Source organism: Typha latifolia, chromosome 2, assembly GCF_019914945.1.
Source record: "Typha latifolia isolate L0001 chromosome 2, TyphaL0001v2, whole genome shotgun sequence".
NCBI classification, from domain to species: domain Eukaryota; kingdom Viridiplantae; phylum Streptophyta; class Magnoliopsida; order Poales; family Typhaceae; genus Typha; species Typha latifolia.
Window position 1 is genome coordinate 5,681,428 of NC_133087.1, and position 23,179 is coordinate 5,704,606.

The window sequence follows — 23,179 nt, forward strand, 5'->3', positions numbered from 1 at the left end:
TGCAATATCGATTTTTTTTATTTTCAACTAAAAGATACCTTTAACAAATGGATAGATACTTGGAGGATCCAACCAATTATAATAAATCATATACATATATATAGTTTACGCTGCTTTGCCCAACCATAGCATAGGACAAGGTTTTATAAGTCTAATAAAAGTCCAAAGCACAAAGCAAGACATGACGTCCATGAAGGGCAAACACATTTGGTCTTAGCCATAACGAATATTCTACCAAAATTTGGGAAGTTTAGAGAGCAGGAGCATAACTTAAAATAGGTGATTAACTTCTTGACTGCATGACAATGGCAAATAGCCTTGCATTAATACAAGAGAGGAGAAAGATACAATCATCCACATTATGAAGGAAACTAATCTTGGGTGAAGGAAAGCTGCATGGTTGATTTATTTTCGACGACAACATGCCTCAGCTTCTTTCTATCCCCACCAAGAGACCCAGGATTTTGTGCATAAAGAGTTGCCTTCTGAGTAGTTTGGCGTGGGGGTGGACCAGCTGATGTGTTTCTATCAGCAGTCTAACAGACTCCAATAGGTAACTTCTTCGAGCTTGTTTTCCATTCGATTCAGATTCTTCATATCAGGCAAAGTACTTTCCAAGAGTCCAAGATTCAGCAGGGAAGCACACACTCAATTAAATAAACCATATGAACAATTTTCCTCTTCCTCAAATCCTCAGGAGCAAATTTGTTCTCGCTCGCGAGTTCAAGAAGATAGAACACATCAATGCGGTGAGAGCAAGCAGAAAGAAACGAACCAGCACCATTCATATAGTATAGCAGGATTTAGTTAAGGAGTTATAAAATTATGGCAACCTTTTTGGGTAGTATAAGAGTTATAAAACGATGTCATTTATGCTAAATCAGAAGTGATGAAAACCTATATATCTATATATGGTCTTATTCTACAGAATGACAAGCAAGTAGAGTTTAAAATTTTTTATTCACTCACCTTGTGTTTAGCATATCAATAGAACAATAATCTTCTCTCGAATTATCAGCAATTTCCCATGACAAATTTGAGTATTTAAAAAGAAGAAGGATTCTCACTCCTGTCAGGATTATTTCATCAATCTTAAATGATGACACATTTCTTTGTGACATGGTTGAAGTTTTTCGTGTAACAAAGAAATAAGCATGAAACAACCGAAACAATCTAAAGCTACATAGGTGCACATAGAAATATGAGATGGGCTCGAGCTACCCAGGTTATAAATGAGCCAAGCTCGAGCTACTTGCGGCCCCCTTGTTGTACTGGTGCATGAGGCTCCCACCTACACCGAGTCTTAGGAGGGGGAACATAAGCAGTCTTACCGTCATTCTTGATAACATAGTTTCAAGATTTAAATCCATGACTTCTTAGATACAAGGGACAAGACTCACCCCACATCAAGTGACGCCCTCCTCCTAAAGAACAAGCTCATCGAGAACAAAGAAGGTTGCAGTGGTTTACAAGTCTATGGCAAACTTAAGAAATAGAAAACAACAAATAAATACAGAGCCTCCGAATATATGAATTTAACCACTTCTCTTCAAAAAATAACAGTTGCACCTTAAGCAAGAGCAATGAGAAGTACTTCTTCTACAATTGACATCATTGCCAGAACGCTGGGTAGGCTATGGGCATTTACTCTATTATTGAAGACATTTACTGATTTACACCATCATACCTCATTTTGAAAAAAATTCCTTTGTTTGCTAAGAAGACTGAAGCTGATTGGCTAGCTAAATTGTTATTTTCTGGGTGTATACCTTGCAGACCGGCCTTAACTAACATCCTCTCTCAGGATAGAGTTTTGTGATGGCTCTTTCGCTATCTTTAAAAGAAAAATCACTTCTACTAGACAAAATTCAATTTCTTACTTCCAACTCCCAGGCAGACAACTTCGCTGCAGATCTACACGTCTTGCAATGCAATGCAGCTAATAAAACATCCAAAATATGTATTTTTTTTTTCAGTAGCGTTGGTTTTGGAATCCTCCTCTTCTATGTACGTTTACCCTAGTCGTTGTTTTCCTACATTTATCTTAACAGGAGGAGCTAAGAAACTACTCCTAAGAACCAAAGGCTTCGCCAAATTACAAGCACATTAAAATGCAAAAATAACATAGTTAATTCAAATTTTTAAGTGAAAGGCGCCCTCACCTTGGCCTCGAAGGAATCAAACTAGGGTTTGGGTTGGAGAGGAGATAGAATATAAGGTTTCCGGCAGTGGGAAGACGAAGGGGTTCACTCAAGTAAAGCTCACAATAATTAGGCATGATTTGGTGGTGGGAATTTTTCCAAGGATAGGATATAATAATTTTACTAAAATGCCCTTATCTATATTTCTATTTGACGGATAATTGATTTCTTAGTTGGGTGTCATTGAGCATAAATAAGGTGGGTATAAGAGGAAATTTAATGTCCTCTAAGGAGGTATAAATGGGTGGTGAGAAGAGGAGTAGAGAAGCTGGGAAATGGCCACCGCGCTCTTGTTATCCCCTTCTCTCCTCTGTACTCCAAGCAAAGGTATCCATTTTAAACTCATATGGCGATTTTGTCGACGAAGTGTATAAATTTTGTATTTTGAAGTAATAATATTATGATTTTCACAATAATAATGTCTTATATGCAAGCATCGTCAAAAGCTATTAGTTTGGCTGCTGATGGTGCTTGTTAGAAAATATGTCTTACTCTCGTTAGTTTTTCAAGAATGTTCTCAAATCAAATGGCATTCATGTTCTTTTGCTATTCGGTGTTAGAATGGAAGGATAGGCTCTGTACAACTTGATGTGCTTATTAAGGTAGTGGTACTTGTTTGGGTTTTATATGTTAACATGTGATGATATGTTTGAACGACTAAACAGCAAATAAGCATCAGATATTAACTATATTTAGTACCCGAGATTTGAATGCAGTGGATACTGAAGTAGAAGATTATTTTTCATTGGTGAATCAGATATTCTCCTTTGGTCATTCATGTGTATCTTCGCTGTAGCTTCTTTCATTATATTTGGATTTGTTAGATACCTAACATTTGATGGGCCGAAAGTTTCCCAATAAAGTCATCCCATGTTGTCTTCGTGCCAGTAATGCATCAATATGCTCACTGGTCCTGCTGATTATATACCAAGCAGAAATCCTATTTATCCAGGTGTCACTGTCAAACCTCGAACAGGTTGTGACTCGTAAAGTGTAAATTTGTTTTGTTTATGATCTAGAATTGTCAATAGAAAATTTTGGGCTGACTAGTGGAAGCATGTTGTTATGCAAGACGATAATATAGGATCAGGTCTGTATTGGAAGACACAAGTTGTCATTGGGGAAAAAAGAGCATTCGCAACAACCTGCTATATTATTTCCATTTAATTGTTTTATAATAGAAAGGTGCTTTATGTGGTTTCCTCTTATATGTTCTTAACATCTTTCCTTTAGATCCTAATGATGTATTTTTCCTTCTGTTTTCCTTCATCAGGTAGAGAAGTTATCCCATATTGTTTGACTTCCTCGAAGTCATTGTGCAGAAGAAATCTCTACTCCAAGAACCTAATCAGTCAGAAGAATGCTGGCAAGCATGGAAGCTATGCTGCAACTGCATCAATGGTTCATAAAAATCACCTTTCTGTTATGCATAATTTATTCTCAAGTATCTTTTATTATCTTTCCTGTTCGGTAAATTAAATCATTCACATCAAGGACACAGTCATCATACTTATTAAGAAGGATACAGGAAGCGATCCCTTATCATAGCAGAATGTTTTGATACTTTTTCCTCTCTTCTTTTACATGTCAGCTCCCCTCCTCTAATCCCCCTCCCCCTCTCTCTCTCCCCATGTGAGTGTTTATGTGATGTATCTATCTTTCCCTCCAGGTGAAAAATCTGTGGTTCTGCATTTCTCACCCTTCCTGGGCTGTATAGTCCTTTTGATTAATTTAATGGAACTGATCTTACCCAATTGGTGAAAACTGAAAACCACCAATAGATCAATAGATCAAGACTTTCTGTGGTTGTCCTGCATTTCTCACCCTTCTTGGGCTGTAGTATCCTTTTGATTAAATTAATGGAACTGATCTTTACCCAATTTTCCATCTTACTTTCCTGTCAAATAATGGCAGATTAGCTTTGACAGCACCTTATATGTTCACATTATGGGTATAAGCATGATGACCACAGGTATTCTATTTACTTTGCGAAAAAATTCTTTACAAGTTCAGAAAAAAATATGATTTTCTTGTGTTTATATCAAGGTTCCCAGTATCGGGATCGGGATCGATATCGGCCGTCCAGAAAAACGATATGTATCGGCCGTATCGACCGTATCGACCGTTCGTATCGGATCAGCCTATTTTTTAATTATATAAAATTCTAAATATTATTTAAAAATGCAGAAAAATTTAGAAAAAAATGACAAAAAATAAGAAAACAAAAATTACTCACATATGAAGTCTAAAAACTTTACAAAATGTATTAACTTACTCAAAATTTAAAACTTTGATGAATACCGAGTTGGTTATCGTAAATTTCTATAGTCTTTATCATCATAATCACCATAAGTTTGTAAAATTGATGTCTGGGACCTGATGCTCCAAAAAGTAATTCCATCATACTAGTCATATTGTATGGATCTTGTTGTGTGAGTTGTGTTTGAGGAGGATAATAACCAGCATTTAGATCTTGTGCCTGAGAATACTGAGAATACTGAGGATAATAACTAGTATATGGATCTTGTGATGGCTCCAAACAATAAATATTTGATGTACCATAATTATAGGAACCAAAATGCATCTCATGACGACGTCGTTGATATGCATATATATCCTCAGTTTCTCTATCTTCACTCTTTATACCTCCTTGACTTTCCTCAACAAATGTAGATGGAACAATCTCACCATCATATGTATCATCAGGACAATGATTGGTACTAGTAGGTATACTATTTCTCACTGCTGAATGACTCGTACCAGCTTCTGCCCTCGTCGTGGTCTCTCCTAATATTTTATCTAACTATGAGTTATCTCTGTCATCTAATAACATGTCCTCTATTTCTCTGATCCATGGAGTCAATGGGTCTTCTTTATCAAAAACATGATTTAAATCAATCAGTTGTTCATTTTTTGCCTTTCTTCTTAAATTTCTCTCCCTCAATCTCATATTATAATGACAAAAAACTAACTTCTCCAATCTTTCTATTGTCAATTGGTTGCGTGTTTTTGTGTGGATTAAAGAGAAAGTAGTCTAATTTCTTTCACACTGTGATGAAGACACAGTTTGACTTAAAATCTTCTTTGCTATTGACGTCAAATTCGGTGCCTCCTCCCATCCATAAATAGACCACTATTCAGCTGGGGTATTATGAGATATAGTTGTAACAACTTTAGCAGTACTGAATTGCCCAGCTCTCAATCTATATCTCTCCATCTGAAATCAGAAATATATTATTAGCTTATTGATTATATTGAAAGTTAAAACTTGAAACAAATAATAATAAAATTATTTAATTGAATCATAACTCACTTCTTTATCGCACAAGATTTGTTTATGAATATCGGGCTCAAGCTTGCTGATTACCTTTCTAATCCCCAACAAGACTTCACTATTATTATTGACATTTTTAGAAAATTAAAATCTTGGATTAAGAAAATACCTTGTAGAAATTTAAAATTTGTAAGCATTCAAATTTTTAAATATTCATAAATAAAAGTAAATTAAAACTTAAAGCTTAAAAGCATGCCTATATCTCTATGTAGTTGTTTGTTCCATCTAGAATCAATCATCTTCCACCACTTCTTATAACTTTGGCCCACATTTTTTTTTTATTGATTATTTAGCTATGTCTATTGCCTCATATAAGAAACCCATCTCAGACTTGTCATCACTGTCTACAAGTCTTAATACTTTGACAAGAGACTCAAATACTGTGGTGGCAATTGTAATATTATCCCAAAATGTATTTTCAAGAGCCATATTTTTTAAAGTTTCACCTAAAGATTTATCTTTAGGTTTCATATTCTTAATTTTTATAGACCACTCCTATGATGTAAACATCCGCATAATATCATCCTTGTAGCGTATGATGCTCTCCAAGGCTAAAAAGTGAGTGGCAAATCTAGTGACCTCGGATTTGATGATCTCCCTACCACCAGTCATCTGCCCGAGTAAATTAAGAACCCAACCATGGTTATATATAAAATTTGTTAACCTCTGACCTTTACATATGACCATGTCAATTTCAGGCTCTTTTGCAATATCCTCTAACATCATATCAATATAATGTGCAGCACATGGCGTCCAATATAAATGAGGTCTTTTAATCATCAGTAAATTTCCAACAGCTTTATAATTTGCCCCATTATTAGTAACCACTTGGACTACTATTTTTTTACCGATTTTTTATACCATCTCATCCATCAACTGATAAATATAATCTGCATTTTTGAAATGAGCAGTAGCATCCATAGACTTCAAAAATATTGTCCCCATGCCAGAGTACACTAAGAAATTAATTATATTTCTTCTGTTTTGTGTACTCCACCCATCACACATCAGTGTACAACCAAATTCATCCCAATACCATTTAAATGTCTCAATATAAGTATGAAGTTCATCTATCTCTTAGTCAAGATATTTAGTAACAATATCATTTGAACTAGGAGGGGGAATACCAGGCCCTACTGATTGTATAGTATCCGTCATAGTGTGATAGTAAGGGCTATCAGCTACATTGAAAGGAATATGGTTGTAGAAGAAAAATTTAGAGATAGCTCTACTAATGTGTTTCTTTGCATTTTTAATTCCTTTGAGAGCTGTCTTGATTGAAGTCTGTAACACCAGGAGTTCTATGGGTAGAACTGCTGCCCCCATATTCTTTCTCTCCTCGTATATTAATTGATCTAGATCTCTAAAAGTTACCACCAGTGCTTCTTCTCATCTCTTCCTCTTCTCTATGCATATTTCTGCTCTCTTTCATTGCCCTCCTCATCTGTCTCTCCTCCTTATCCTCCTCACTTTGCTCACTGCTATCATCATCAATGTGTACAGAACTATACATCAATTCTTTACGAATTATTGACTCTTTTTGTTGTGTAGATTGTTTATCCTTCTTTTTGCCAATTAAATAAGCCAACATCTGCTTTCTAACTTCCAAAGACACTTGAGTGCAAGCTGCTACATTTCCTTGTCTTTCAGCTAAATGTTCTTTCAAACGGCTGACACCACCACTCATTTTCTTTCCACACCAGTTGCATTTAACGCATCTTTTATTTTGCCCAATAGTGCTGCAATGTTGCCACCCAATGTCGGTATCATATGACTTCTCTTTTGGGACCATTGATATTTTAGCTCTGCAACTAAAAAATATAAACAAAAATCAAAATAAAATATAAAATAATTTAAAATTTATGAGGCATAACTGCATAAGCAGCACCAGGTGCTGCTGCAGCAATTGCTGGTGCGCAGCAGCACCTACTGCAGGTGCAGCTGCTGCACAATGAAAAAAAAAAACTAAAAAAGAATTTACCCAAGGTCGTCGGAGATCGAGGTCGTCGAATCTTCGTCGAAAAACGTCGCCGGAGGTCAAGGTCACCGGAGAGGCAGAGATCTACTCATTACTCAGTCGCCGGTGAGAAAGAGAGTAAGAGATCCGTGAGAGAGAGAAAGAAAAGAGAGAAAGAAAGAAAAGAGAGAAAGAGAGGAAAAAAGAAAAGAAAGAGAAAAGGGAGAGAGGCAGGTGGGGGATGGGGACATCAATTATTGATGTCCCCCGAGTCGGATCCGACTCATTCCCACACGTTTCGGTCGAAACTGCCGAAACCAGGCCCTACCGACTGGTTTCGGCTGGGATCGGGATCAACCGAAACTGGGAACCTTGGTTTATATCATTTTAAAGTCCACTAGTGGCGTATTCCTTCCTATAGAGAACAAGTTAGATCACTAAGGACATGGTGAAATCTTGTTCTGCTAAAGATCACATGACTGCAGAGATCCTCTAAAATTAGTGTCACTCTATGGCACTAACTGCCTTTTTCACCAGTAATATATCAAGGGTATACTATGCAATTATTGGCTTGTCAGATTCTCAATAAAAACCTTCATCAATACCTTCTTAAGCCCGAATAGTTTCAAAGGCCAAGTAACATGTTTAACAAATGAATCCCTCCTTTATCCAATACCAACTTGCTATCAAAGATAAAGTAAGAAAAAGTGACATTGAAGGCAATCTTACCTCAAGCAGCTCTAGATGGCATGTTCCTTTTCTAATAGGAACTCAAGAAAATTTTGCCCTGATATATTCACTTGTTCTGATTTTTAAAATTACTCAACTTATATATGGATATTTGATATTTCCATTATTTTCGAGTTCTTTGCTCAACCTTGTATCCCATATTTAAATATATGTGGATTCAAAGTTCTGTTCTCATGTGATCATTTATCTTTGTTTTTGCAGGTTGGAAGAAAAGCAAGTAAAAGAGAAATTGTGATCCCTGACCCAGACTATCGATTACCAATTGTTATTCTTGGTGAGCTTTGCAGACAGTAAGCACAAAGTTCCAAGATAGTTTATTAGTCGCCAAATCAATTTTAGATTCTACAAAAGCAGATTATCATGTAATGTGCATACGGACACATATTGTACTTCTAGATGTCAAAACTTACTCTTAGTCAAACTTATACTGAACGTATAGCTCAGTCTATTTTCAATTATTTGAACATGTTTCTAAAGAGCTTGCAGTTGGATTACGGTAAATAAATTTTGTATTGCCATTACAATCCTTTCTATTTTCATTTATTTGAACATGTTTCTAAATTGGCTGGCATTTGGATAAAACTGAAGAAAATTGTATTCTGATTATTTACAAATTGTGCAGTATTACGACTATTAAATATTCTTCACCTTTAGGCAGAGGTGAATATGGAGTTGGCACATACTCCTGCCCATTAACTCATGACAGGTTACAACTCATTCCTAATGCTTAAATCAAGGATTATTGTGCTAGTGGCACGTGCTGTGTCGATACCCTGTCGAGACGCCCAGTATGCCACTAGTACACAAACATACATCTAATACATTTTTTAGGATTTTTATACATATCTTTGGTTTTAATATATGTATTAAAGCTATATTAGAGTTTTTTTTATCATTAGATAAGGCAATAAATGATCTATTTGTTAAAGATATAGCAGGTAGAAATATAATTTAACAAATAATAGGATTGAACACATTACATATTTATTCATTAATTGACAATGGTTCAATAATTAAAACTAAATCTATAGTAAATACCTGGTTGTACGTAGCATGACGGGATGATTAAATACTAAATTTACCAGTACAAGAATAACACAAGAATACTACATCAAATATTATTAGTAATATTTAAAACTCATCCATTGATAGAATTGCTCATTGTAATGCCTTACATACTCTCTATATATTTCTGGCTAGTGCAATTCTCGTATGACGTGATAACCATATTACACAAGAACAACCGACACTGAGATTGGGATAGGCATAGGCACACAATAGTTGTATGCAGGTTACAGATATAGAGTATAATTTTATCTTTTGCTGTGTCAAATACTATTAGTTATCCTTAGAACCCATCAATTGATAGTAATGCTCATTATAGCGCCTCATATACTCTCCATATGTATATCTGGCTAGTGTAATTCTTGTATGACGTGATAACCATAATACAAAGAAACAATCAATAATGAGATTAGGATAGGCACAGGTATACCATAATTGTATGCACTATGCAGGTTGTGAATATGGAGTATAATTTTACCTTGTGATAGGATTTAGTAAAAGAAAATCTTAAATCTCTTATTTGGGAAATTAGTTGCTAGGATGGCACATAACAGTTGCTACTCAATACTATACCCATATCACTTGTATCGGGCGATATGGGCTCGGTATTGGCTGTTGTGTAAGTGTGTTGATTGGCATAGTCCAGCATGGGGCCATGCCATAAGCACACCCCATGCCAGGTTCCAGTAACCCATCGACATGGCAAGTGGGCACAGCGATCCTTTGCTTAGATCACATAAATGTAAGGTGTATAAAACATTAAAAGATGCATGCAAAGATGTGTAGATATATGCATTCACAAATATGACTGTGGATATTTGTTTGCTTGTTTCTGTTTATGCATACCTATGAAGGAGAAGAGAGGATGATTGTTTGATAGTGGAGAGGGGTGGTCACTGTTCTGTGCTTTCATGGTTTTCAGAGTAAAGGGAAAGAATTTGGGAGAGAATGAAAGGAATGAGGGGAAGAAATAGAGAGAAAATGGACATAGAGAACAAAGGCAACTTACAAATGATGAAAGAAGCACAAACTTGTCGGTTTGCATGGAATTCATGTAATGCGAGTAACAGGAGCCTATAGATATGCAGATGCCTTATGAACTGAATTCAATGGATGAAATGATCTTTTGCTGCCCTTATCTCTTGTTTTTAAAAGGTACAATTCCTTCAAAGTAATCGAAATCATATTTTATGAGTCATGAGGTGGCACCATGCTCCAAGAGATGGAGGGACAACAGAAGATTGAAACAAGCACCATCTTAATCAGTTAAATAGTATTTGTTGTGTGGAACTGATCAAGTTTTCACCTTGCGCAAGGAGATTTTGATTAAGTGTTCTGCTAATGGCCCTGGAAGAATAGTACTTGAACTTGATAGTCCTAAAGCATTTTTAGCACTCTACTTGTACAGAACTTCTCACATTTTTTAGAACAGTTCTTGGAAATCCTGAACTAATTGATCCTTTAATTAATTGTCAGCGCATTAACTTCTTCCAAATGCTGATTGTGAACATAAATAAGCAGGGATAGCAGGTGGATTTGCATACGTTGACAATCTACTAGTAGCTGCTCCAGTAGGTCTACTTGGATTGCTCCTATTGTTCCAGGTGAGCTTACAGTGTTGGAAATGTGCTTTCCCTGTTAATATTTTCTGTTGGAGTCCTTGGTGTCCAATATTCTTCTGTTTATTAATTGGCATCTTCTCTTCTTGAAGATCTGTGGAAATAGCTATCACACAAACTATGGAAACCTATGTTTTGGGGTTGACCTTCCTATGTAACTTATCCTTTTTGTTTAAGCCTGCCAAATCTTTCTGTGCTTCACTCTTTCTTTTTATTCTTATGTTTTGGCAGATGCACAGTCACCACTTTATAGCATAGTTATGTCATGTGGAAACACACTGGGATATAAGGCCATGTTTGCTTTGAGTTTTAGAGACCACCCCTCGAACTCGTTTAGGGATCCTAAACTGGTTCAGTAACTAAATATATTTTTTTTATCTTTTTCATATCTAATCAAGTTTACTCTTCAAAAAATCAAAACTAAGAAATGAGACTAACTAATTGATTTTGAAGCTTAGTCTCAAACCAAACAAGGAGTGTTCAACTCCCATTAGTTAATTTTGGTCGAACTTTTATTCTAGAACCTTGAGGATTTATTGGCAAATTCCCTTTCGGTTTTAGTTTTGGATTTTCTTATTGATCTTAATTTTTTTTTTTAAATTCTGATCCATTTGATTACTTATTTGCAGACAACTAGAGTGAGATTTGTCTTTGATGAAGAAGCCCTGGTTAGTTCTCTACTCGAAGAAGCATGTTTCAATTTAGATACTCTTGTTTAAGCAAGACACTTTGGCACAAGCTGCAAAACCTGAAGATGGTTGAATATGCACTTGCTCTGTTGCATAAGTTTTAATAATTGCAAAGGGCTATAGACTTTTACATGCTATTGAAACTGGAGGATAATAGTGAGTATTTGTCCTCTTTCTATGGAGAATTTCAGAACTAATGTTATAGAAGTAAGCAGCTACTCTCTTTTTCTTATTCAGTGCCCGTTATTATAGAGATGTTGTTCCCATAATGGGGAGCATAGCAGCTTCCCCGAATTATCTAGTTTCTTAGAAAAATTCTAGAGCAGCTAAAAGAATCTCAAAAGCTTTCTGTCGGTATTCATTGAGTTGAACAAACACATGATTCGATCAAGGATTCAGAATAATATAGATTGGTGCACTTTATCTAACTTTTTCTATAGACAAACAATTGGATTAGCAATTTAGGTTATCTTTTTTGATACATAATCATAGTATTGTGTTAAGACTTAAGAGCATTAAGTGATATAATTGCAGAATGGCCTCTGCCACCAGTTTCCAAGTGTCTCCTATACTCCCATGTTCTCTACTAAATTCACGAAAGTGTGTCCTACCTTGGGAGTAACCTGGGGAGTAACCCTGCTAGATAATAAGCTATATAAGAGCAAAACAGAATAAGTTGTAAGTTTAAGTTATACAAACCAAATTGTGGAGCTTGAATAATTATTGTTTATTTCATTGAAGTTGACTATAACTATAATTTGCTCGTCCAAGATAGTAGATTAGTAGAAATTAACCTATTACATACTTCCACAAGCTTATACACCCTTCTTGTTATGTGTTCTATATCAACAATAAAACAAGACTAGATCCAGGTTGATCATGTTCCCTAATCGTCTGTTGAATGATCATGTATTTGTATTAGTTCTTTAAGGCTTTTCAAGTCTCAGTGCAGCACATAGTTTGATAGCCTATTTAGCATGGGGATTTCATACATTTATTCTATGAGAATTCATATTTGAAGTCTCTAGCTGCAACATGTCAGTTGGAAGCTCACTTTAGCATGGGGATTCAAGTCAGGCATTTGCATCATTCTTGAGAGTAATCATAAAGTATTTGGCATCCAGCTTATCAGGAACTGACTGCGAAAATTTTGAGAGTACTCTAAGTTTGTTTCATTGTTTGAGCTCATCTTGAGAAATATTGGCATATGTATGATAACATATTTGGCTCCTGCTTGTGGGGCTCCTTTCTTGGATGTACTTACAAGGGGAGAGTATGAAATTTAATGTTAAATCTCAAAGAGTAGCTAAGTTATCTATTATTTTCTCTCCACTAATACTAATTCTTTCGTTTATCTTTTATTCTAGGAGGTAAAAGTTGGGGATCAACTGCAGGAATCAGGTGAAAATGTTTTTGTTGGTGGCAAGAATCGTTGGAAGTGAGATAGCATCATTACCTCTTTTATGGTTTCTTTAGTTATTTGTTGCTCTTCATGTACAATAACTAAAGCGCTCCAAAATTCATACAGGTACTCATCATTTGTGAACTGGGAGCTTTGGTGGCCACAATTTCCAATCTTGGTGTATTTCAAGGAGACACAGACCAATCCTGAAGGACAAATTCACTTTTTTCCAGTGATATTCGTGAGTACCTGGGATTGAAGGAATCTATAATGTATCGGGTTTTTTTTTATGCTGGCTTAATTTTCTTTTGCAGAATGGCAAGAAACTATATGATGTTATGGTGGAGCGAGCAGGTCCGTCAAAGACAAGTGGGCCTAAATAGCTGTGAAGCTAATTTATTTTCAAACTTAGATTCAGTATTGGTAAGCTTCATGGTTCCTCTAACTTTTGGTAATTCTTACTATTTGCATGTGCAAGTATTGGCTTGAACAACAACTGTAGATCTCCGTTCAAGACATGGGATAGGGTTATAGGTCAAACATTTAAATTATTTAACAGTATGGTACATTTTTTACTGAAAATAACACAGCATGACACATCTTTAATGATCATTCAGTGCTCACCACATTTAGTTCATGGCAGCTTACATAACCATTATAAACTACATACTGCTTTACGTTACCATTAGTTGGTTTTGCTTGTGCAGCTGGAGACTAAGGTGTGGATGAGCTACGTGTCTTGGAAGGGCCAGATATTGTTCAAATTCAATAGGCCATAAGATATTCAATGTACGTAAATGTATCGCAATATTATCTGTTCATTTGTCTCTAGTATAGGGAGAGTATATGGATAGCTGTCAATATACATATTGTGGCTTGTTGTGCTCACAAAAAATAAATGATCAAACATGTAAACACGAGTCAGCTGCTGTTAAAAATGATATGACTCCAAAAAAATTTCTTCTAATATTTAACATCTGATATTCTCATAGATGGATAATCATGAGTTCACTAACTCTCTTACCTGAGCATCAACGGGATACAGATGTGGTTGAAAAATGAGTTATGAGTGATCACGAGCCTTCCCCTTCTTATCAAGATATTACGAGTTTGCTTGTATTTTAGGGACCATTGGCACCTCAACGACAGTTGTTTACTGCATTTCTATACTTTGTACGTGAAGTTCACATAGGTTGACTAAACTGTATTTCTTGGTGCAAGAGTAATTAGCATACATGAATTTACATTTGATCACAAAGCATTGGAAGAGATCTTTGATTTCTCTCAAAATAATGCAAGGATATAAATATTACCTGATACTTTCTCCCACACACACGCACACAAAAAGTAACCTGATAGTCTGTTTAAAGGAATGAACAATGAATGTAAGGGTTTTGACACATAACCCTTGACCACCCAACTTAATGCAATCCAACGAGCTGAGTGCAACGCTAATGTTCACTCAAATTTAATCAATCCCATTATAAGACTGCTGCATGTAAAACTGGACCTCCTGCATACTTTGGGCTAGCTAACACACAACACCAACCTGAAAGTATTTACACCTTCCAGTGTTGTCTTTGGTCCAGAGTTACAGACCACTCCATGTTATTGAAAGAAACAGTAGGAGCACTGCAATCTATTGCAAACATAATATCCTTTGAACTGAGTCTTAGTTGCAGTGCCATCCATCCACGGCGTTGTGCTTGCAATCCATCCAAAGCGCTCCATTATTCACCTCTCAAACATTCCAATAAGGAGAAAATTGACATCAGTGAGAAGGCTGCAATCCTCGTAAACCATGAACATTGTATCAGAGGACAAGCAGTGACGAACGATGATACTGTCAAATGAAAGAATAAAGATATAGGATCAGGAGATTGTCAAGTTTCCGGTCACATCAAAGTCCAACGGATTGAAGTAGTTCGCCTCCATCTAGCCTTGGAAATCCGAAGCATCTCAAAAGCAATCAATTAGTATTAATCCTCAACCAGAAGCACAGAAAGAAAAAAAATCTGATGCAATGCTGAGGCCTTAAATAAGTACAGAAACATAATCATAATAACATGCACACGAAATTTTCTCTTAGCCACAGAACCCAGCAAAACCTCAATGATTGTCTGGAACAGTGAGAAATTCTCTTGACCAATAACACAAAAAGGATCTTAACACTTATAAGCTGAAGTTTCTGTTTCTGATAGATTTCTCCCCCACAAAAAGTATCTGATACCACAGAATTTCGCCAACAGATGGTCTGATCATGATTTATCTTGCTCTAGTATATATCATCATTCCTACCATTGGCCATGATCCGCCTATCACCCCGACCTTGGCCTCTGAAAGAACCAGCACCCTGCCTATAACCACGTCCCCGGCCGACATCCACATCACGAGCCCGACCTCGGCCTGCATATGAATCAACATAGTCCCGACCATCTCGACCTCGGCCCACAAAAGAAGTCTTTAGTGCTCTGTCCCCTATAGGAGAGCGGCTTCTCTCCCTTAAATCTCGTGACCAAGGACCACGAGGTGATGGGGACCGTCGATCATATCCTCTTCTATCAGGAACAAAACCATCCCGTCCACGTCCCCTGTGATCCCTCTCCTCCGGCAGCATCCAGTCAAATTTCCCTCTATCCCTATACTCAAGATCTTCATGATAGTTCAATCTTTCCCTTCGCATTTGATCTGCAATGCGTCCAACACGCCCTGAAGGAGAGCGAGCTGAAAATTCTCTCGGATCTCCTGCGCCCCAATTACGTGGCGGGGACCTGTATCTGTCCACATCTCTTCGCAAGGCACGGTCAATTGGTGGACCTAGATCCCTTGTCGGAGACCCTCGAGGGAGAGGAGATTTCGGATAGGCTCTCCGGGGGCTGCGGCTGGATTCATGAACTTCAGGTCCATAGCGGTATTTGTTACAGTTGTTACAGTGAGTTCGTCTAGCAAAATTCAGATTTCCACATCTGAAACAAAAGAAGGATATTAGTTTTGATGAGCAAGACCTACAAGAGAGAAAAAGCATGTACCAAGTGGAAAAAGAAATCAAAATTAGACTTCAAAGATCATTATCTCTGAATAAAAGAAAATAAACAAAACTAGGTGAAGCCCATTGTAGCCTTGATTTTGCTCCAGTTGTTTGGGCATCCCAGCGTTGGGACCAGAAAAGGACTTACGTGGGGTTTCTGCAGATCCAATCACCTTCTCTAGGTGATAAATTGGGATCATTTCTGTGCACATAATCTCCTTCAAAGGCAGGTAGCCCCCTTCCAGACGCATTGTAGCCTCTTCCAGATGATCGCCCACCCCTCCCAAAGCCATGATGTGGTGAAATCTCTCGGAATCTCCCACCTCCTCTACCACCTCGAATTCCACGACCGTAACGTGTGCCAACCATGTGATCAAAATCTGGACCATAGTGAGCATCATCTGGCCTTCGCCTCCGTGGAGGTGAAAGAGAACCTGCATGATATCCTGAAAACAAAACCATCAAAGCTTTAAATTGAAAGATATTAATTCTGAAAATAAGAAAAGCTAGTCGAGATAATCTGTTTACATCACGGATGTACTAACAGGTAGTTAAACAGAATGACCTGCAGCAAAAGATCCAATCTAGCAGGAAAGGATGGTTAATGTGGATGACAAATATATTTACAAAGTAGATGTGAGAAATTCGTGTCAACAATGTAGCTATAAGTTGCAACATACAATGGTTGTCATTCAGAAATACAAAAGTCAAAACTAAATAATATGTTGCCTTTACCTCATTATGCAGTTTAGACCTAAACATCCAAAGATTCATACTAAAAGCTACTGTAATCTTCTATCCAATTGGCATTGGCATCCCATACAGCTTCAGAGATACTACTGTAAAATGAGCCATCCCTCAACTGTGCTTCAGGCAAAATCCAATGCTAATGAGATTACTCAAGAAGCTAATTTTTTAACTCATACCACATAGCATCCTTACTGCCAAGGATATGCAGAAAAGCCAAATTTCCAGAGAGCCTATCATCCGTAGAGATAAATCATGATGTCCATTCCCCTCTAATTTTAACCCCAATCCAAGAAAGCCACATAGAACCAAAATGCTCATAATGATACAATAGAAAATTTCTCCTCCCAGTTCTACTGTGTTTCTTCCCTTCAAGTTTATTTTCAGCATCAGTAGCTTGATTCTGAAGCACTTAAGTTTTGCTCTTCTAACAAACATCAAAAAGTTTTAGAAGGACCACCTTCTACAAGACCATATTCCGGAGGACCAAGAAGCAATCCCTCATGAATCATCAATGGTCTATAAACTTAAAGATGCAAGCAAATCAAAGAACCAATCCATCTGATCCAGCTTTTCTATAAGTCATCATAATGACAAATGGGCTATTTAAACAATAAGAGACTTTACCCATTTTTCCGCATCAGATTGCTTTTGAGGCCAAAAGGCTACAATGTGCTTCTATATAAAATGTGTCAATAGAACCAAGTATCATCTATTTCTGCATACTCACGCAAGTTAGGAACAAAGTTGGCCTTATCATTTATCATCTGAGATAAGATGTGATCAACCTTATCACATAAAATCATTTGTTTATCCGGCTTATTTTTCATCCTTCATTCTTCTTCCTTCATCCGAATGATAGTAAACATTTGTTAGTTTCCTACGCTTCAGCAGCATCTGGTAAGCATATTTTATATCCTCAGTCAGGTGTCAATTTTTTATCAGGCAACCAATATTATCATCTTTTTATGCAGAAGTATTAATCAAGATGTTTGCTATTTTCATCACCCAGTGCCACAATCTTCAAGTAGTAAATGTAAAGAAATCAGCCTCTCTTGAGAAGTTTAATTTTGCCGAATGTCTGAATGATAATACTGACATGACCCTCAATATGTAGACAAGTAACACAAAAGAAGCTCCAACAGACCCCAATTTTAACTTTGAAGGCCACAAATTTCCAATGAGCTCAAAATAGTGGTCGACAGGCATCAAACTTTTGCAGTGGTATCAAATTGATGAGAATGCTCGAAAGGCTTCTCTCTATCCCCCTCTCCCTCTATCCTTTTCTCTCGCTCTCACTCTCTCTCTCTCTCTCTCTCTCTCTCTCTCTCAATGAACGGATAAACCAGATGAACATAGCAAGATAACTTTCCTTCGCAATCCTCAAGACTTCCTAGTAAAAAGTTCCAATACCTGCTAATTGCATCATTAGCAGCATAACTTAAGAAAACTTTGTTCCATCGTAAGAGGTGCCCAAGCATACAGCACTGGAGACTAGGACGAACCATGGCTATTTGCCTCTAGGAGAAATGGCAGCAAAATTAAGAATACTATATACTAACAGCATGCATGCATGACCAGCCTCTACTAAGCCAGTATATCCATCCAGCACACTAAATCTTCAGTCATAGCCAATAATCTTTTTGACAAAGTGACTTGCCAAAACCAAAATAAATGCTAAAATTCTGACTTCATTGACAAGGATCTTGCACCCAAGCCAACCAACTTGGAATTGTTACAGCAGAACAGCAAAATTTATTCTCCATGCTTATACTGAAGCTTGTACTGCTTGACCATTACACTGAACATTGAAGTCAGCAAAAGAATTAAAGGTAGCTGCTTGGAACTACCGCTGAACGTTTAAAATATATAGCATTTTTTTACTGAATTCATCATATACAAATTTTCTGAACCATATTTTTGGTTGATCGATGATAAGCTAAACTTTTACTTAAATGTTTACGAAGGAAGTAAATTATATCGAAAGATATAGTAGTAATCACAACCCAGCAGTCAACATGATTTTTCTGAAAAAAAGAGTTCCTAAAATAAAATCAATTATAAAAATTTTCATTATGGTTGTCAGGTCAGATAATGGAAGTTGTAAAATGATAATAATATGCATGTGACTCTATGCTCCAAAAGATTAAAAAAAAAAAGTGCCATGAATTGTCTTAGCGACCACATAACCTTTGTTTAATCTATAGTTATCTGATAAAATCATAAATTCATAATGCCTCAAGGGGACAGTTGTATGCTAGAGTGAAGAAGAGAATGTTTGTCTATCAAACCACAGCAAAGGCTGATATAATATGACGTTATTTATCATTAAAAATAAATGTAATTATCATAAGTTAGTCAGACAGAGGTAAAAGAAGGTTTGTCCAACATTCCTGTTTTCTGTCTAAGTCCCCATTTACTTCAGTTTTAACTTTTTCTTTATTCTGAAATACAATTTTTTATTTCAGAATAACAGTTAAACATTCATAACAGTCATATTCTATAATACAAATATTATTCATCAAAATTATATCTTATAACACACTAATACAATTACTAATTTACTGTTGATATCTAATTCATCAATCTATTTTATATCAAATCAAAAGTATTTATCGTAATTACATAAAAACAAAAAAACAATTGACATCTTCCTTCAATTTATATCACATCAAAGGTAAATTATTACACCCTTATTTTAGAATACAAGTGAATATATAAACAGTTATTCCTAAAATAAAAATCTCATAAAAATCTCATTTTCAAAATAACAAATATGAATACTTATTTTAGAACTGTTCTTATTCCTAAAATGAACAAGGCCAAGGAATTACAGTAGCCTAATAATGGAACTTTCCAGTATTGGAACACTTTAATCCAGATCAGAGTTCTGTCATGGAAAGAATGGTACAAAATATCTAAAGTAATGAGAGCTTAAGTGAATGTTCTAGTGAAGGAAATTCTTAATTTATCTTATCCTGCAAATTCATTTTATTTTCAGATAAGATAAGGGCTTCAGGCCTTGCACTTCATCTTCAGGTTATGCTATTTATGCATGTTAATTCGATTTCACAACAATTTGTAGTCAAACAATCTTTTAATTTGTTCAAACACAGAGCTGATTGATCTTTGCATAAGGAATTTTATAGATTTGTGTATAACATGCTGAAACCACTTCAGATTTGTTTTATGAAGCCGATCAAAATATAGCATCATAGAGAGACTCTTCACTTATGTTGTGATGCAGAAAATTCATTCTCTACATGACTGTACATGAAAGGAATACTACTCTAAAAATAGCATCTGATGATTCATTGCTTCATTGCAAGAGAAAAGGAGGTAGCATTTTCATGCATTGAGTAGTGCATGGTTTCAAACAAATGTTGGATGGATTATAGGATTGAACTCTTGTTATATTTCTAAGACATGATCTTCAATTTTAATTACCTCCAGATTTTTTTCCCTTTTAGTGTCTACTCAACCAAGTACCAAAAATGACTTTTATTGAAAACACTAGTATATTTCCTAAAGAATAAATTTGAAGCGCAATTATTTTATCTATGGATCAAAGAGGGTAAGGCAAAAGAACATTGGACAACCGTATGTAGCAAGGCTAGGTGAAAACTCTTTCGTGTCCTTTAAGATCTAATTTAGACCGATCAAAAAAAAAAAAAAACCAAAGAAAGGATATTTCACAAGAAGATAGTTGCAATCAACACCCTAAGTACTTCTTCCAGAATCTAGGGTTTGACGCAGACCTTGGTTCTCATGGAATCGGGCATGGAGACCGGGAGGGCTACCGCGGCGGCGGAATCCGGGCGGGGTCCCACGACGCTGGAAGGGCGGCGACGGCTCGCGACGTCTCGGATCCGACGGCGAGCCTCGGCGGCGGGTGTCCCAAAGCGAGCCACGGCGGCGTGCATCCGGCGAGTCAGGTCTCCGGCTCCCGGGGGCGGCGGATGCGGAGGTGGCACGTGGCTCCTCTGGCTCGTTAGCGTCTCCTCCTCGTCCAGCGCTCTCCGACGGCCGGACAACCATGCTGCTGAGACCTCCGCCGGTCCTAGCAGGCGGCGCCGACGGTTCAGGCGAAGGTTCCGGCGGCGGCGGCGCCTCTTCTTCTTTCTCGCGAGGACGCATCTCTCTCTTTCGCTCGATTTCGACCACGGCTTAGAAGAGGGGGAAGAAATATTTGTCAACCACGTTTTTCGATTGTAGCAAAACTTCGTTCTTGCAAACCCTATTTGAGCGGATCCGAATCCTCTGTGTGGCACGTTCTCAATTTGGTATAATAATGATCTCAGATCCACCGTCGGATGGATCGTCGCATGCGGACGTTATGCGACGAGTTGAAGTCAAAGCCCGAGTTCAAGGTGGTGTTTGGTTCTCGTCCTTACTAGATTCAGTAACCAAATAGTTGTTTATTTATATAAGGTGAGAGGGAGGAGAGAGAGAAAATTAAAATGATTCTAAGTTTTGAATTATTCTCAAATTCTAAATCTATCCTTTGAAATGACTTAACACTAATCTTTTTTATCCTATCAAAATACTAATGCTCTTTTTTCTAAACAAATTTTATGTAAATATGCAATAAATTACCACAAAGTGCACAAAATATCTTAAGAATATAAAGCTATACGTGAAACATCTCCATACACCAAACTATGGAGTTCAGAGGGTAAATACCCAACCCCAATGAACCGAAATTCTCTATTCCTCGGTTAGCTAACTAGTTAGCCACATAATTAGTATTCTTCAAATTATAATTTCAGAATAATAAGAATTAAAACTATGATATGATGTGGAAATAAAGATAGTAATTAAAAAATATAAAATAAATAATATAATTATGGAAAAATTTGTGGATGCTTCTCTCAACACAACATACATCAACTCTACTTTATTGGTTTTAGTCTGTGGCATTTCTAGATTTAATCGTCCGATTTTTTTTCACAAGTGGACTATCACCATTTTTCACAATAATCCCTTAAAATTTTTATTTGGTACATAATAACCCCCCGAACTATAAAATATACCTCACTTGACTCCTTCCATTAGAAAGGCCATTATGTATCAGAAAAAAATTTAATGGGTCATTATGTACTAAAAAAGTTAACGGGTCATTGTAGAAAATAATAATAGTTTAGAGGGTAAAAAGAGAATTATCCCTTTAATCTTTTTCAACTATCCAGAGAAGGAAACTGAGGAATTCATGGTCAACCAATTCCCAAATATTTATCAATATCTTAGAGATTTTGGATATAAGGTGTAAGTTCTGATGAGCAAGTATTATTATTGCGCTAAAATTGAATATTATTGAATAAATACTAAATGCACACCATAACAAAATTAAAAGCACTCTCTTTATCGTTCGTCCAAGGGTGACAATTTCACCCTGACAATCTCAATTTGCTTGCTCAACTGTTGTTGCTCCATGAATGAAGTTTCTATTTATGAAAAATTTTGTGGAGTTCATCTCCATTTTTTCACTCTTTATATTGGTCGTATCGTATAGTACATTTTCACTGTTGATAGACAATCAAAGAATTACGATAATTTTCACTACTACCATCTAAACTTGAATTTGCCAAGAATTAATTTTGATACACTCTTTCATACCTTAATTACCTTGAAGAAGTGATGTTCCTGTGAGACTTCATGAAACTCAACTTAAAACTTAAAAGATGTTCTTGACACAATCATCAAATGTCGATCACACACCAACTTAAACCCTTCTTTGATTTTATTTGCATAGTAACGAGAAATTATCGCACATACTTTAGACAACCTATACTTTTTGTAGGGAGATTTTGTCTTCTCCTTAGTCCTAATTATCTTCCTCTATCACAAGATTTTAACTTAGTTGAGTTTGAGCGTTAGAGTCTCTATCCCTTTTCACCCTTTTGTTAGTTCTAATTTTTTTTCTTACTGTTGACACTTAAATGTGATAAGTATAATATCTTTTTCTAGTATTTGTCATTGGATTAATTCAAATTATCTTCCTTTATGACAAGATATTAACTTAGTTGAGTTTGAGTGTCAGAGTCTCTATCTCTTTTCACCCTTTTGTTAGTTCTAATTTTTTTTTTCTTGCTGTTGACACTTAAATGTGATAAGTATAATATCTTTTTCTAGTCTTTATCATTGGTTAATTTAAATTATCTGTCAAATCACGATAACAAAAGATTTTCAAATAGAGTAGGAATATAAGTACAAAACATACAACTATAAATGTAAAACATTAAGAAAAAAATGATGATTAAGTTCAATAACTATGATGCATAGAATAGGAACATTAATGGCGAATAATGAAAAGACAGCAAAAAATTAATTAACAAAAATCTCAAATCATTCCTAACTACAAAATTTGAAGATTAGTACTAGAATACA

At 36.2% G+C, this 23,179-nt stretch overlaps 2 protein-coding genes and 1 long non-coding RNA gene across 3 annotated transcripts; 1 reads left to right on the top strand and 2 right to left on the bottom strand.

Annotated features, from left to right (window-relative positions):
- Window positions 1-182: 182 nt before the first annotated feature.
- On the bottom strand, window positions 183-2,261 carry LOC140780942 (uncharacterized). Its single transcript, XR_012107608.1, has 2 exons — window positions 2,163-2,261; window positions 183-1,069 (listed from the first exon to the last, which is right to left on the bottom strand). It is a non-coding gene; the product is annotated as an uncharacterized lncRNA (long non-coding RNA).
- A 196-nt stretch (window positions 2,262-2,457) lies between these two features.
- LOC140781524 (uncharacterized) lies at window positions 2,458-14,008 on the top strand. Its single transcript, XM_073127534.1, has 9 exons — window positions 2,458-2,528; window positions 3,475-3,602; window positions 8,444-8,516; window positions 10,829-10,911; window positions 11,556-11,594; window positions 12,983-13,053; window positions 13,144-13,258; window positions 13,332-13,440; window positions 13,725-14,008. The coding sequence occupies exons 1-8, from the start codon at window positions 2,477-2,479 to the stop codon at window positions 13,398-13,400; spliced, it is 630 nt and encodes a 209-aa protein (XP_072983635.1). The 5' UTR covers window positions 2,458-2,476; the 3' UTR covers window positions 13,401-13,440; window positions 13,725-14,008.
- Window positions 14,009-15,033: 1,025 nt separating this feature from the next.
- Window positions 15,034-21,054, bottom strand: LOC140781523 (uncharacterized). The gene is made up of 3 exons (XM_073127533.1): window positions 20,551-21,054; window positions 16,194-16,491; window positions 15,034-15,983 (listed from the first exon to the last, which is right to left on the bottom strand). Exons 1-3 carry the CDS (start codon window positions 20,927-20,929, stop codon window positions 15,293-15,295), a joined length of 1,368 nt encoding a protein of 455 aa, XP_072983634.1. The 5' UTR covers window positions 20,930-21,054; the 3' UTR covers window positions 15,034-15,292.
- Window positions 21,055-23,179: the final 2,125 nt, after the last annotated feature.

Excerpts from the sequence above, each read along its gene's own strand:
- LOC140781524 (XM_073127534.1), top strand. The coding sequence starts at position 2,477 with ATGGCCACCGCGCTCTTGTTATCCCCTTCTCTCCTCTGTACTCCAAGC. Across the intron at positions 8,517-10,828 it reads ATTACCAATTGTTATTCTTG|GGATAGCAGGTGGATTTGCA; the intron begins GTGAGCTTTGCA and ends ATAAATAAGCAG. Across the intron at positions 11,595-12,982 it reads TCTTTGATGAAGAAGCCCTG|GAGGTAAAAGTTGGGGATCA; the intron begins GTTAGTTCTCTA and ends CTTTTATTCTAG.
- LOC140781523 (XM_073127533.1), bottom strand. The coding sequence starts at position 20,929 with ATGCGTCCTCGCGAGAAAGAAGAAGAGGCGCCGCCGCCGCCGGAACCT. Across the intron at positions 16,492-20,550 it reads CCGATTCCATGAGAACCAAG|GATATCATGCAGGTTCTCTT; the intron begins GTCTGCGTCAAA and ends TTTTGTTTTCAG. Across the intron at positions 15,984-16,193 it reads TGGATCTGCAGAAACCCCAC|ATGTGGAAATCTGAATTTTG; the intron begins GTAAGTCCTTTT and ends CTTTTGTTTCAG.